The sequence below is a fragment of the Tamandua tetradactyla genome, chromosome 1, assembly GCF_023851605.1.
Source record: "Tamandua tetradactyla isolate mTamTet1 chromosome 1, mTamTet1.pri, whole genome shotgun sequence".
NCBI lineage: Eukaryota > Metazoa > Chordata > Mammalia > Pilosa > Myrmecophagidae > Tamandua > Tamandua tetradactyla.
Genome location: NC_135327.1, coordinates 87,364,526 through 87,381,276, shown reverse-complemented (window position 1 = coordinate 87,381,276; position 16,751 = coordinate 87,364,526). Strand labels below are relative to the sequence as shown.

General features: G+C 35.9%; 1 protein-coding gene across 3 annotated transcripts in view; it reads right to left on the bottom strand.

The window, feature by feature from the left end:
• Nucleotides 1–16,751, bottom strand: part of DPY19L2 (dpy-19 like 2) — a 140,756-nt gene that overhangs the window by 53,630 nt on the left and 70,375 nt on the right. For all 3 annotated transcript variants that reach the window (XM_077120018.1, XM_077120008.1, XM_077120000.1), the window contains exon 7: nt 9,322–9,379. In XM_077120018.1, the coding sequence (XP_076976133.1) occupies nt 9,322–9,379 (58 nt within the window). The remainder of the gene's footprint in view (nt 1–9,321; nt 9,380–16,751) is intronic.

Below are 16,751 nucleotides of genomic sequence, written 5' to 3'. Positions count from 1 at the left end.
TAGGAAAAACAGAGTCCAGAGGCTTCATAGGAAAGTCTTTCAACCTGCTGGGGCTTACCCCCAGGGAAAACCCAGCAGGTGACTCTTTCCTCCTGAGAGGAGGGCAGTTTTATCTGGGAAAATCTGACTGGGGTCTGAAATACCTACGTAGACCCTCCTAAGAGGGAAAAACTTACCATACAGGCAGGGCAAGAAACAAGAAAATAAGAACTGAAAAATTCTGATCTGTTAAACAAAACCTAAGCTAGAGATCTAGAATAAGCTGAACTGAATGTTAAAGAACAGATAGACAACAAAATCATCCAGAAAGAAAATCCTAGGTAAAAAAAAAGTGAAAACAATCTCCAGAATAAACTAATTAAGGAAATTAAATGCCTAGACACCAGTAAAAAATAACAAATCATACTAAGAAAATCAAAGATATGGCCCAGTCACAGGAACAAACCAACAATTCAAATGAGATACAGGAATTGAAACAATTAATTCAGAATGTTTGAACAGACATGGAAAACCTCATCAAAAATCAAATCAATGAATTGAGGGAGGATACAAAGAAGGCAAGGGATGAACAAAAAGAAGAAATCAAAAGTCTGAAAAAGCAAATCACAGAACTTATGGTAATGAAAGGCACAGTAGAAGAAATGAAAAAAATTGTCCATAGATGAAAGGGTCTATACCTGAACACTCTATTTGATTCCATTGGTCAGCATATCTATCTTTATGCCAGTACCATGCTGTTTTGACCACTGTAGCTTCATAATATGCCTTAAAGTCAGGCAGCGTGAGACCTCCGACTTCATTTTTTTTCCTCAGGATACTTTTAGTTATTTGGGGCACCCTGTCCTTCCAGATAAATTTGCTTATTGGTTTTTCTATTTCTAAAAAGTAAGTTGTTGGGATTTTGATTGGTATTGCATTGAATCTGTAAATCAATTTAGGTAGAATTGACATCTTAACTATATTTAGTCTTCCAATCCATGAACACAGTATGCCCTGCCATCTATTTAAGTCTTCTGTGATTTCTTTTAACAATTTCTTGTAATTTTCTTTGTATAGGTCTTTTGCCTCTTTGGTTAAATTTATTTCTAAATATTTTATTCTTTTGGTTGCAATTGTAAATGGAATTTGTTTCTTGATTTCCCCCTCAGGTTGTTCATTACTAGTGTATAGAAACACTACAGATTTTTGAGTGTTGATCTTGTACCCTGCCACTTTGCTGTACTCATTTATTAGCTCCAGAAGTTTTGCTGTGAATTTTCAACATATAGTATCATATCATCTGCAAACAGTGATAGTTTTACTTCTTCCTTTCCAATTTTGATGCCTTGTATTTCATTTTCTTGTCTAATTGCTCTGGCTAGAACAGTCAACACAATGTTGAATAACAATGGTGATAGTGGACATCCTTGTCTTGTTCCTGATCTTAGGGGGAAAGTTTTCAGTTTTTCCCCATTGAGGATGATATTAGCTGTAGGTTTTTCATATATTCCCTTTATCATTTTAAGGAAGTTCCCTTCTATTCCTATCCTTTGAAGTGTTTTCAACAGGAAAGGATGTTGAATTTTGTCAAATGCCTTTTTTGCATCAATCAAGATGATCATGTGGTTTTTCTGCTTTGATTTGTTGATATGGTGTCTTACATTAACTGATTTTCTTATGTTGAACCATCCTTGCATACCTGGGATGAATCCTACTTGATCATGATGTATAGTTCTTTTAATGTATTGCTGGATTCGATTTGCTAGACTTTTGTTGAGGATTTTTGCATCTATATTCATTAGAGAGATTGGTCTGTAGTTTTCTTTTTTTGTAATATCTTTGTCTGGCTTTGGTATGAGGGTGATGTTGGCTTCGCAGAATGAATTAGGTAGCTTTCCCTCCACTTCAAATTTTTGGAAGAGTATGAGCAGAATTAGTACTAATTCTTTCTGGACTGTTTAGTAGAATTCACATATGAAGCCATCTGGTTCAGGACTTTTCTTTTTGGGGAGCTTTTTAATGACTGATTCAATTTCTTTACTTGTGATTGGTTTGTTGAGGTTGTCTATTTCTTCTCAAGTCAAAGTTGGTTGTTCATGCCTTTCCAGGAAGTTGTCCATTTCATCTACATTGTTGTATTTATTAGCATAAAGTTGTTCATAGTATCCTCTCATTACTTCCTTTATTTCTGTGGGGCCAGTGGTTATGTCTCCTCTTCCATTTCTGATTTTATTTATTTGCATCATCTCTTTTCTTCTTTTTATCAGTCTTGCTAAGGGTCCATCAATCTTACTGATTTTCTCATAGAACCAGCTTCTGGTTTTACTGATTTTCTCAATTGTTTTCATGTTCTCAATTTCATTTATTTCTGCTCTAATCTTTGTTATTTCTTTCCTTTTGCTTGCTTTGGGGTTAGTTTGCTGTTCTTTCTCTAGTTCTTCCAAGTGGACAGTTAATTCCTCGATTTTTGACTTTTCTTCTCTTGATATAAGCATTTAGGGCAACAAATTTCCCTCTTAGCACTGCCTTTGCTGCGTCCCATAAGTTTTGATATGTTGTGTTTTCATTTTCATTTGCCTCGAGATATTTACTGATTTCTCTTGTAATTTCTTCCTTGACCCACTGGTTGTTTAAGAGTGTGCTGTTGAGTCTCCATATATTTGTGAATTTTCTGGCACTCTGCCTATTATTGATTTCCAACTTCATTCCTTTATGATCTGAGAAAGTGGTTTGTAAGATTTCAATCTTTTTAAATTTATTGAGACTTGCTTTGTGACCCAAATATGGTCTATCCTCGAGAATTATCCATGAGCACTTGAGAAAAAGGTGTATCCTGCTGTTGTGGGGTGTAATGTTCTGTAAATGTCTGTTAAGTCTAGCTCATTTATTGTATTATTCAACTTCTCTGTTTCTTTGTTGATCCTCTCTCCAGATGTTCTGTCCATTGATGAGACTGGGGAATTGAAGTATCCACCTATTATGGTAGATGTGTCTATTTCTCTTTTCGGTGTTTGCCACATATATTTTGGAGCATTCTGGTTTGGTGCATAAATATTTATGATTGTTATATTTTCATGCTGAATTGTTCCTTTTATTAATACATAGTATCCTTCTTTGCCTCTTTTAACTGTTTTACATTTGAAGTCTAATTTGTTGCATAGTAGTATAGCTACTCCTGCTCATTTCTGATTGTTATTTGCAAGAAATATCTTTTCCCAACCTTTCACTTTCAACCTATGTTTATTTTGGGTCTAAGATGTGTTTCCTGTAGACAGCATATAGATGGGTCCTGTTTATCCATTCTGCCAGTCTACATCTTTTGATTAGGGAGTTCAATCCATTAACATTTAGTGTTATTACTCTATGGGTAGTACTCTCTTCTACCATTTTGCCTTTTGGATTTTATATGTCATATCTAATTTTCCTTCCTTTTACCTTTACTCAAAATCTTCCTTTCTACACTCTTCTCCACACCTCTCTCTCCTGTCTTTTTGTTTCTGTTTCTAGTACTCCCTTTAGTATTTCCTGCAGAGTTGGTCTCTTGGTCACAAATTCTCTCAGTGATTTTTTTGTCTGATAATGTTTTAATTTCTCCCTCATTTTTGAAGGACAATTTTGCTGGGTATAGAATTCTTGGTTGGCAGTTTTTTTCTTTTAGTAATTTAAATATATCATCCCACTGTCTTCTCACCTCCATGGTTTCTGCTGAGAAATCTACACATAGTCTTACTGGGTTTCCCTTGTATGTGATGGATTACTTTTCTCTTGCTGCTTTCAAGATTCTCTCTTTCTTTTTGACCTCTGACATTCTGATTAGTAAGTGTCTTGGAGTACATCTATTTGGATCTATTCTGTTTGGGGTATGCTGCACTTCTTGGATCTGTAGTTTTAAGTCTTTCAGAACAGTTGGGAAATTTTCAATGATAATTTCCTCCATCAGTTTTTCTCCTCTTTTCTCTTCTCTTCTCCTCCTGGGACACCCATAACACGTATATCCATGCACTTCATATTGTCATTCAATTCCCTGAGTCCCTACTCATATTTTTCCATTTTTTTCCCTATAGTTTCTGTTTCTTGGCGGGTTTCAGATGTTCCATCCTCCAGTTCACTAATCCTATCTTCTGCCTCTCGAAATCTACCATTGTGGGTTACCATTGTTTTTTTTCATCTCTTCTACTGTGCCTTTCATTACCATAAGTTCTGTGATTTGTTTTTTCAGCTCTTCTTCAGAAACTTTCAGAAACTTTCCATTTCTTCTTTTTGTTCATTCCTTGCCTTCTTTATATTCTCCCTCAATCCACTGATTTGATTTTTGATGAGGTTCTCCATGTCTTTTCATATATTCTGAATTAATTGTTTCAGTTCCTGTATCTCATTTGAATTGTTGGTTTGTTCCTTTGACTGGGGCATATCTTTGATTTTCCTAGTATGATTTGTTATTTTCCTAGTATGCATCTAGACATTTAATTACCTTAACTAGTTTATTCTGGAGATTGCTTTCACTTTTCTTTCACCTAGGGTTTTCTTGCTGAATGAATTTGTTGTCAATCTGTTCTTTGACATTCAGTTCAGCTTTTTCTGGACCTCTAGCTTAGGTTTTGTTTAACAGAGGAGAATTTTTCAGTTCTTGTTTTCTTGTTTCTTGCCCTGCTTGTATGGTGCCTCCCCCCACCACCACCCTTAGGAGGGTCTACGTAGATATTATAGACCCCAGCTGGAATTTCCCAGACCAAAGTGGCCTCCTATCAGGGGGAAAGAGTCACCTGTGATGGTTTTCCCTGAGGATGAGACCCAGCAGGTTGAAAGACTTTCCTGTGAAGTCTCTGGGCTCTGTTTTTCTTATCTTGCCCAGCATGTGGCGCTTGTCTGCCTACAGGTTCCACTGGCATAAGATGATGCGGTACCTATAATTTTGGCAGACTGTCCCTGCTGGGGGCGTGGTGGAGACAAAGGAGAGGTTGTAGGCTGGTTTTAATGGCTTCAAATTACCAAGCCCTGGTGTTTGAATTCCTTGAGGGAGGGATTCCACCTGAGTTGGACTTCACCCCTACCCTGGGGAAGGCACAGGCTCCAGAGAAGCCCTCAAACGGGCTTGTTTCTGCCTATGCCTGGGGCAGTGGCAGCCTGAGAAGCCCTGATGCTGTATCCAAATGCAGTCAAGCCTTTGTAGAAATACAGCCACAAAAGCCTCTGTTTCTTTGCTTTTTTTCTTTTTCAGTCAGCCCAATGAGCGACCTCTGCTTTGACCAGGTTCACCAGAGCTGGGCACCTATTTTAAGTAGTCAGAATCTGTTAATTAATGTCGCAATTGGTGTTTGGTTGGGCTCAGCCCCTGCTGCTGTTAAAGTCTCTTTCCTTCTCCCTCTGGGAAGCAGCCTGTGGGGGAGGGGCGCTGGCCAAGGTGGCTTGGGGAACTCACAGTTCTGGGGAGGCTCGCAGCCAGTCCAGCTGGTCCAGACTGGGGTACACTGTGTGTCCTGCCACTGATATGGCCCCAGGAGCTGTTCTGTACTGTTTCTGGTTATTTAGTAGTTGTTCTGGAGGACGAACTGAAACACACACATTGCTAAGCCACCATCTTGGTCCCTTCCTCCCTCGACAATTGATCTTTGATTAGGCAGTCAAGCCAACTCACCTAGGACAGAACAGTATCTTCAATAAATTATGCCTAGAGAACTGGATATCCACATGCAAAAAAATGAAAGAGGATCCATATCTCACACCCTACACAAAAATTAACACAATATAGATCAAAGACGTAAACATTAGATCTAAGACCACAAAACTTTTTGAAGAAAATGTAAGGAAATGTCTTATAAATCTTATAATAGGAGGTGGTTTCCTAGATCTTACACCCAAAGCATGAGCATTGAAGAAATAAATAAGTAAATGGGAACTCATCAAAATTAAACACTTTTGTACATCAAAGAACGTCATCAAGAAAGTAAAAAGACAGCCTACACAATGGGAGACAACATTTGGAAATGATATATCACATAAGGGTCTAGTATCCAGAATATATAAAGAGATTGTTCAACTCAACAACAAAAAGACAACTCAATTACAAAATGGGAAAAAGACACTTCTCAGAAGAGGAAATGCAAATAGCCAAAAGGCACATGAAAAGACGCTCAAGTTCCCTGGCTATTAGGGAAATGCAAATCAAAACCACAATGAGATATCATCTCACACCCACCAAATGGGCATTATCAATAAAACAGAAAATGACAAGTGCTGGAGAGAATGTGGAGAAAGAGGCATAGTTATCCACTGTTGGTGGGAATGTCAAATGGTGCAACCACTGTGGAAGGCAGTTTGATGATTCCTCAGGAAGATAAGTATAGAATTGCCATATGACCCGGCTATACCATTGCTAGGTATCTATTCAGAGGACATGAGGGCAAGGACACAAACGGACATTTGCACACCAATGTTTATAGCAGCATTATTTCCAGTTGCCAAGAGATGGAAATAGCCAAACTGTCCATCAACAGACGAATGGCTAAACAAGCTGTGGTATATACATATGATGGGATATTATGCTGGGATATTATGCAGTTGTAAGAAAGAATAAAGTTATGAAGTATGTAACCAACATGTATGGAACGTTAGGATATTATGCCGAGTGAGATTAGCCAGAAACAAAAGGACAAACGGTATGTATGGTCTCATGATATGAACTAACATTAATGAATGAACTTGGAGAATTTCAGTTAAGAACAGAGGTTTTATCTATCAGGAGATAGAAATAGGGTAGATATTGGGTAATTGGAGCTGAAGGGATACAGATTGTGTAACAGAACTGATTGTAAAAATTCAGAAATGGATAGCACAATACTACCTAACTGTAGCATTATAATGTTAATACACTGAATGAAGCTGAATGTGATAGAGGGAGGAGGACTGGGGGCACAAAGGAATTCAGAAGAAAAGATAGATGATAAAGACTGAGATGGTATAATCTAGAAATGCCTAGAGTGTACAATGATAGTGACTAAATGTACAAATTAAAAAATGTTTCTACATGAGGAAGAACAAAGGATTGCCAATACGGCAGGGTGCTGAAAATAGATGGCAATTCACATTTTAAAACTTTATGTGAGACTAAAGCCAAAAAATGTTTACTTGGTACAAAATTTATATTTTGACAGTGCATTTCCTAATATAACTTTTATGGACCGTTTAATTGAACACCATAAGTACATGGAATTTGATTAGGGCATGAAATTTTGTAGGTTTGTCTAGAGTGATGTCCCGATAAATCCCAGAGTGATTTGAACAGTGAATAAAAATGTATTTGCAAAGTTCCCTTGAGGGAATGGTGAGAAAGAGGGAAAATTCAACTTCCCCATTTGGAAAAGGCCTGATATTCTCACAAGCAGTGAGGACAACAAAATCAATAGGCTGACCCCTCAAACTTGGGGTCTGTTCATATGAAACCTATCTCCCAAAGGATAGGCTAAGCCTATTTAAAATTAGGCCTAAGAGTCACCCCCAGAGAACCTCTCTTGTTGCTCAGATGTGGCATATCTCTCAGCCAACACGGCAAGCAAACTCACTGCCCTCCCCGTCTCTACATGGGATGTGACTCCCAGGGGTATAAACCTCTCTGGCAATGTGTGACAGAAATCCTAGAATGAGCTAGGACTTGGTATCAAGGAATTGTGAAAATTTTCTCAACTGAAAGTGGGAAGAAAGAAATGAGACAAAATAAAGTGTTGGTGGTTAAGAGAATTCAAATAAAGTTGAGAGGTTATCCTGGAGGTTATTCTTATGCATTATATAGAAAACCCCTTTTTTTAGTTTAAGATGTATTAGAGAGGCTAGAGGGAAGTGCCTGAAACTGTAGAGCTGTGTTCCAGTAGCCATGTTTCTTGAAGATGATCATATAATGACATAGCTTTTGCAAAGTGACTGTATGATTGTGAAAAACTTTTATTTATGTTATGGACAGATGAGTCCATAAAAATATGGGTTAAAAATAAATAAATGATAGGGGGAACAAATGTTAGAATAAATTGAGTAGAGGGAAATACTAGTGGTCAATGAGAGGGTGGGGAAAGGGGTATGGTATGTACTAGTTTTTATGTTTTCTTTTTGTTTCTTTTTCTGGAGTGATGTAAATGTTCTGAAAAATGATCACGGTGATGAATACACAACTATGTTATGATATTGTGAGCCATCAATTCCACACCATGTATGAAATGTTCATATGTTAAGAATGTTTGCATTGTATGTTGATCGATTTTATTAATAAAAATAAAGTTATTGCACTTCTTCCGAAAAAGCAAAATCATAAACCTTGCAAGATGAATTCTGGTATGCATAAGAAAGCTCATAATGCCAGTTGTCTGACACACTCAAAGCAAAGGCCTGCTCTTTACCTAAATACATTGGTAATGACTATGCATTTGTTTGCTGTAAGTTAATTACTAATATTATTAATATCTGAATATTTAAGATAGCTGATGTATCATTTTTATGATCCCCTTCCCCAACTAATTTTTAAAATTTAAGCAAGTATCTACCTTTCCCATAGTAACGGATAAAAACTTTCATTTAAACTGTATCAACATATTACATATTTTGCTTCCCAAAGGCAACAGTTTGTCTCTCTTGTAGATGCCATACCCTCAGCATGATTTATTGAATGATTTATAACTTATATTCTAAATAAGTCTCTTCTTTTTAGGTAGACCATTGTCCTACTGTGCTCAATTAACAAGCTAACTTCCATTTTAATTTAGCATTTTGTGTCACTGAAAGAGCAGTATGATGTAACAGAAAGAAGCTAGGTTTTACACCAGAGAGATGTACATGTGAAAACCAGTCTAACCAAATAGTGAATGTAGAACCACGGCTAAGTAACTTCTCTACATTCCAATTTCATAATTTGTACAGTGAAGATAACAAAAATTCCCTCAAAAAGTATGGTAGGAGTAAATGAGATAATGCATGTGAAGTCCCTGAACTCATTAAGTACAGTATTTCTACAGAATACATGTATGCATATATATTTACTAAAACTGGCAAGATACTTCACATGATAAATTCCAGTCATGAGGGTGCACGGGTAGTTCAGTGGTAGAATCCTTGCCTTTCATGCGGGAGACTCGGGTTCAATTCCCCGACCTTGCAATTCCCCCTACCACGCCCCCCCCAAATTCCAGTAATGATGTAAAAGTCTTGATCAAGATGATTAAAAAATCAACTTACAAAATAAAGTGCTTTAAAATATTTGTGGGCCTAAGAAATACGTAATCATATATTGTTTTGATGAATCTATTTCCTTGTTCCTATGCTCTTTCCTATTGCTTAAAAACTATTCTCTAGAAAACAAACCTCTCCATGGTTGAAAAAGTAGCACAGCACTGTAATTAGACCTCCTAGTTGAGTCCCACTGTAAAAAAAGAAAAAAAAATCATACAACCATAATTCATATTATGAATTTAGTGAGTTTTTCACAAAATTATTTCTTAGAATTTAAAAATCAGTTTTCCATATTTAAAATTTTATACTACTAAACCATAGAAAATATTTAATAAAAATTTCAAAAGTAGCCTTGTATTTGTTTTAAGCTTGGATATGCAAGCATATAACATAATTTCTATTGTATTACTTATTTAATATATTATTTAAAATATATTTAAAATATTTTCTAAATAAAATAAGGTGCAAACATAAAATATTTTGTTAAAGAACTAATCAGCCTTTCAAAGTCTATACACCCTTTGAATATCCTCAGTGGAAGAAAATTACTTTTGAAATTGGATTTAAGTATCTGAGAGATGAAGAGTCTAACAGGTTCATTTAACAGTAATTTAGAACTGTCTAAATTACTACAATTATTCCGTTAAATCCCAGGGAAGCAACAACATAGAAGACAAAAAAAAAGAATAAGGATGGCTGGTAATCATTAGAGTGGGAATCATTTCTTAAGTTGGCTTTTCTGGGTCCGCGGGAAAGTATGTGTGTGTGAACACACAGATGCTCCGACCCACATTTACATCGAGTTTTGTTTCCCTACACCTCCCCCTTCCCCCACCTCTCTAGTCCACTACATTCGAGGCACCATGGAAATTAGGTTCTTTACGTGTCTTGTTCCTAGTTGTAGCCCCCGCTTCACACTTAAGGAAGACAATATTTATTGAATGAATGAAGAAAGGAAACAGTGAGTTAAAAAAAAAAAAAGGCAGAGGAAAGGCCTGATAAAAAGTAAATGATTGACCATTTACAAACGTTCACTAAAGGAAATTCACAGGACACACTTCATAAAAGGAAGAAACTGGAAGAAGGAGGGTGGGAGAAGCAAGAGCAGATGGTGAACACAGAAACTGGGAACAGGTGGATATCTGAACAAGAGTAACAATATTGACTTGTGGAGGGATAAAGCAATAATGAACTAAAACAATTAACATACAAGATAAAAGGAGTGCTTTGAATTAAAGTTCTAAAATTCCTTGTACTGTTCAGAAGACAGAGAAACTTTTTCAAGTTAAATATGCATGTTAACATTTTATGGGTAACCACTAAAAGAAGAGAAATGGAATATCTATTTTCCAAGTTAGTGCCAATAGGGAAGGGTGGCCAGGGTATATCTTTTGTTTCTCATATGCCTTAATTTCAAATATCCTCACAGTTTGGGTGACATTCTTATAGCCAATATTTGTTAGTCTACCTATCCTTAAAGAGAGAAATGTAATAATGAACTTGATATTTCAGAACTGTGTAACCACTTTAGAGAGGACTATCACCTCTTGAGTAGCTCTTCCAACGAAAATATATTATTTTTTTAAAGTTTCAGTCATTTTTGTGAGCACTTACTTTAAAACATTTACTTAAAAATAAAAAAGGATAAGAAATGCAAACTATTTCCCCCAAAAAGGCCATTTTAAAGAGCCTGCCAATGAAATCTTGAATTGAACCATTTTCATCAAAATACTACATCAATTTTAGATCTGATAACTGTGATGTGTTTATGTGTAGTATTTTTCCTATGCAGCATATTTATATAAAAATTATAAAGTGAGCATCCATGTAACTACCACACAAGTATTTGAAGTAGATAATCGATGGTACCAAGTACCCACCTGCTACCTCCTAAGACAGCCATGATCTGGAAATTTGTGATTGTTAATATAGCAACTTCTATGTACATATAAAATAATATCAAGATTCATTTGTTTTTGAATTTTATACAAATGGAAATATATAATATTTTTCTATTTTGTGCCTTCATTCATTTGACATTACATGTGTAAGATTCATTCACTTTGATGTCTGCAGTTGCAGTTCATTCACTCTCCTTGCTAGAGCTATCACAAATAATGCTGCTACATAATTCTTTTTTTTCTACATTTGTGTACATATTTTTTATATACATATGAAGAGTTTCTCAAAAGTATACAAGTTAAGTTGGAATTGCTCAGTTAAAGGGTATCTACATCTTCAAATTTAGATAATGCACACTGTTCTAGGTATACTAATTCATTGGCCAACCTGAGGTGGATGAAGATTCCTTTTGCTGATCTTATAGATGAGAAATGGTATCTCACTGTGGTTTGAATTTCTGTTTTCCTGATAACTAATGATGATGGTGGGAAACTTTACATATGTTTATTGGCCATCTGGAGCTTCTCTTCTGGGAAGAATCTATTCAGAAATAGTTTGTCCATCTTTCTATCGAGTTCTCTGTCTTAGTCTTCCCACTAGAACTTAAGTTCCATGAGGACAGAGATGGTTTTTATTCCCAGCACCTAGAGTAGTACTCCTGGCCACAGGTGCCGTCCAACAAATATTTATTTTAATGAATGCAATTTTACTATATCGGGTACATGCTTTGCCAATATCTTCTCCCATTTTTTGGCTTATCTTTTCATTCCTTAGTATATTGACGAACTGAAGTTCTCTTCAACATCTTTATCATCTATTTTCAGGTCTGGGCCTTTTTTATCTTAAGAAATCTTTCTTATCCCAAGTTACCGACAATAGCTTATATTATTTCTAAGCATTTCATAATTTCATCTTTCACATTTAAGTTTTTAATCCACCTGGAATTGATTTTTTATATGGTTCCAATTCCTTTTGTTCCATATAATCACTCAAATATTTCAGCACCATTTTGACCATTTATTCAAAAGCATGTCCTTACCCACTAACCTGTGACATCTGCTATCATGCATCAAGTGTCTTTAAATTTATGTTTTTTCTTCTGGGATTTATTCTATTCCATTGATCTTATTTGTTATCCTTGCATCAATATCATATTCTCTTATTTACATTTGCTTTATTATACCAAAATAATTGATAAAGCAAGTCCTCCTACCTTCTTTAAGAATGTCTCACTATATATTTGGCCCTCTGCATTTCAGAATAATTTTTAAACCACTTTATCAAAGTCCACAAAATGCATGTTGGAATTTTAATTGGTATTATATTGTATCTATAAATCAATTTGGAGATAATTATAATTTTTAATATTGAATCTTCAAATCCATGAACATGGTATCTCTCTACGTTTATTTATATCTATCTAAATGTCTCAGCAGTTTACAATTTTCCCATAGAGGCCATATATACCTTTTATTAGATTTATTCCTTGGAACTTCATGTTTTTAAATGATATTTTAATTGTTAACATTTTAAGTTTTCATTTTCTGCTTGATACTAAAATATAGAAATAAAATTTTCAATTTCAATATATTTATTCAGAAACACTGTAAAATTTCTTGTTAATTCTAATACTTTACCCATATTTTTTGGATTTTCTATATACACAAAATGAGCCAACTCTAAGAAACTAAAACCTGAGAAAAGTGGCTTAAACTGTATGGATTTTTATTCTATCATTCAACAAGAAAATGAAAGATAAGGTAGTTGGCATTGGTTCAGCAGCACAATGATGTCAGGGGAGACATTTAACCTAATTTTATGGCCTTTTAAATGTTTTTTAAAAATATTTTTATTGAGAAATCTTCACACAAATACAGTTCTTTTTCTTTCTATTTCTTTTTCTGGAGTGATGCAAATTTTTAAAAATGATTGTGGTGATGAATATACAACTATGTGATGATATTGTGAGTCACTGATAGTACACCTTGTATGGATTGTAATTTTACAGTCTTTACCTGATGGTCATTAGATGACTGCAATAGTTCCAGGAATCACATTCAATTCAGAGAAGGGAGAAACTGGGAAGAGCACATAAATCTATCCTTTCCAAGAAAAGAAAGTGCTTTTCTCAGTGTAACCTCACAGAATTTCCCTTGTTTTCATCGGCCAAAGCTAGCTCATATCGCTATCCCAAGTGAAATGGAGACTCAAAGCACAATACATGATTGTCATAATTAAATTTGGGTCTTTCACCACAGTGACCCTCCAAATAAAATTGTGGTACTGTTATCAAGAAACATAGATCAGGCGTGCAACCGTGGCTCAGTGGCAGAATTCTCACCCGCCATGCCAGAGACCTAGGTTCAATTCCCAGAGCCTGCCCATGCCAAAAAAAAACAAACATAGGTTGGACTTCAGGGAAGATGGCAAAGTAAGGTAGACTAGATCCAACCCTGCTCTGTAGGACAAGATAGAGGGTTGGGAAAAAAAATGGCCAGGTCTGCAAGTCCCAGGGAGCGAGTGATCAAAGAGGGTCTCCAATATTTCATACGGAGGAGAGAGGCAGAGAGATTGAGATGGAGAAAGTAGGGTGGGTCCAATAGGCCGTGATCTTCACAGGAGGAAGGTGATGGTACATGGAGAAGGGTGGGTCCAAGGGAACTGACCATCCTTCTACTCTAGCCTGCCCCAATTGCAGGGGGAGCCTGAAAGTATGCTTGACTGTCCATCACAAAAAGCTGCATCCCTGGGCACTAGGAGCAGCCATCTGGTCGAGCCTGGTGAATGGTGGATTCATTGGGCACCAGGTGGTGCAGATTGGTTGCTCCCCCCTGTGCTGTGATTGGCTCCCCATCCTGAGGGCTGGGACCAGCTGTCCCGCCACTGCCAGCTGGGACCAGCCCTACACCGTGCAGGCCATCTTCCCAGCCAGCCACAGCAATTACAGAGTGGCAGGGCTGAAGGAGGTGGTGCATGAGGAGCACCATCTGCTGGGAAGAAGTGGTAAGTGCAGTCTGGCAAACTCCCAATCTGCCTAGGTTTTGTTTTTTAAGTATATTTATATCTATGTTTTAAAATTATTAGTATTATTTTTAAATATTTTATTATTATTTGTACATATTTATATTTTTATATAGTTTTATTTCTTCTTAAATTTTTTCTCCCTTCTGTAAGCACCAGTCTAAGTTCAGTCCAATATATTTTGGGGTGTCTCCTTCTGACTTTGGAGCTACTATTGCTGATGCGTGTTTTTATTTATCATTTCATTTTATTTATTTTATTTTATTATATATTTATTTTTTGAGTGCATGGGCCAGGAATCAAGTACATGCTTTGCATGTGGTGGGTGGGTATTCTGCCACTGAAGTACCGCGCACTCCTGCCTAGTTTTTAATAGATATTCAGGTAGAACTGTACCCCCTATATGAGATCCAGGTCTTGGACTGGTGGGGAATTACTGAATAACCAAGGTCAAAAGGGAACCTTCAATGCAAAACCAAGTAAATACGTAACTTTATATGAATGAATGACACTAATTTGCAAAACAACCTGATTAAATATAATCAAATCCTGCAAACACAACAGAAGATCACAAAGCATGAGAAGATCAAAGCAGAAATAGCACATCCAAATGACCAAATCAAAACACTGGCGGGGACACAGAACACAGAACAACTACTCAAGGATATTTATAAGTAAATAAAGGATATCAGAAGGGCACTAGAAGAGCATAAAGAAGAATTAAAAAGATTAAATATAAAAATGGAAGTTCTCAGAAAGATACAGGAGAACAAACTAGAAATATACTAGAGACACACAATAGCAGAGTCGAAAAAGCAGAAGGAAGAATAAGTGAGCTAGAAGAAGGAACAATTGAACTGTCTGAGTGCACAAAAGAACAATGGCAAGAAAGATGGAAAAATGGAACTGGATCTTAGGGAAATGATAGACAACAAGAGGCAGACAAATGTAAGACTGATTGGTGTCCGAGAAGGAGAAGAGAAGAGTAAAGGGTTTGGAAGGTTAGTAGAAGATATAACTGAGGAAAACTTCCCAACTCTTATAAAATTGTAAATATGCAAATCAAAGAGGACCAACGAATCCCAAACAGAATAAATTCAAATAGGCCTACTCCAAGATACATACTAATCAAACTGCTTTTTGAAGAAAAGCAGAAAGTCCTGAAAGCAGCATGAGAAAAGTCATCTATTATATACAAGGGAAAACACATAAGACTGAGTTTGGACTACTCAATAGGCATCATGGAGGCAAGAAGGCAGTGGTATGATACATTTAAGATCCTGAATAAGAAAGGCTTCCAGCCAAGAATTCTTTACCCAGCCAAGTTATGCTTCAAAATTGAAAGAGATTAAAATCTTCGAAGACAAACAAAGACAGAGAGAACTAGTTAACCAGAGACCTAAACTATAAGAAATACTAAAGGGAGTCCTGTCAGTTTGAAAAAAAAAGACAGGAGAGGGAGGTTTGAAGGAGGGTACGGAGATGAAAAGTACCTGTAAGGATAATTTAAAGGATAAAAAGAGAGAGTGAAATATATATATATGTCTGACAAGTGAAAACTGAAGGATAAGATGGTAAATTCAAGAAGTACTTTCACAGTAATAACTTTCAATGTTAATGGACAAAACTCACCAATTAAATTGATAGAGATTGGAAGAAAGGATTTAAAAATATGATTCATGTGTATATGCTTATAAGAGACAAACATCTGTTCAGACACAAGTACCAAACAGATGGAAAAACATGTTCTATGCAAGCTGTAACAAAGAGAAAGCAAGAGTACCTATACTAATATCAGACAAAACAGACTTTAAATGTAAAGACATTAAAAGAAACAAAGAAGGACACTGCATATTAATAAAAGGGACAATCAGACAAGAGGAAGTAACAATAATAAATGTTTATGCTCCCAATTAAGGTGCTCCAAAGTATATGAGGCAAACATTGGCAAAACTGAAGGGAACTCTATGGATGTTTCACCAATAATAGTGAGAAATTTCAATACACCGTTCTCCTCTATAGATAGAACAACCAGATAGAGGATCAACAAGGAAACACAGAACTTAAACAATGAGATAAATGAATTAGACCTAATAGACATATATAGATCATTACACCCCAAAACATCAGGATATACATTCTTCTCTAGTGCACATGGAATGTTCTCCATGATAGATATGCTGGGACACATTATAAGTCTTATAAATTTAATAAGATTGAATTATCCAAAGCACTTTCTCTGACCACAGTGAATGAAGCTAGAAATCAATAACCACCAAAAAACCAGAGCTTTCATAAATATATGGAGATTAAACAACATGGTCTTAAGTAATCAGTAGGTCAAAGAAGGAAAAATTGCTAGAAAAATTGGTAAAGATCTTGTGATAAATGATAATGAGAATACAACATATCAGAACTGGTGGGATACAGCAAGGGCAGAGCTGAGAGTGAACTTTATTGCCCAAATACCTATATTAAAAAATAAGAATAAACCAAAATCAAGGTTTTAACTGCTCATATGGAGAAATTAGAGAAAGAATAGAAACTAAACCCAAAGCAAACAGAAAAAGAGAAATAACAAATATTAAAGCAGAAATAAATGAATTGGACAACCACAACAACAAAAAACAATACAAAGA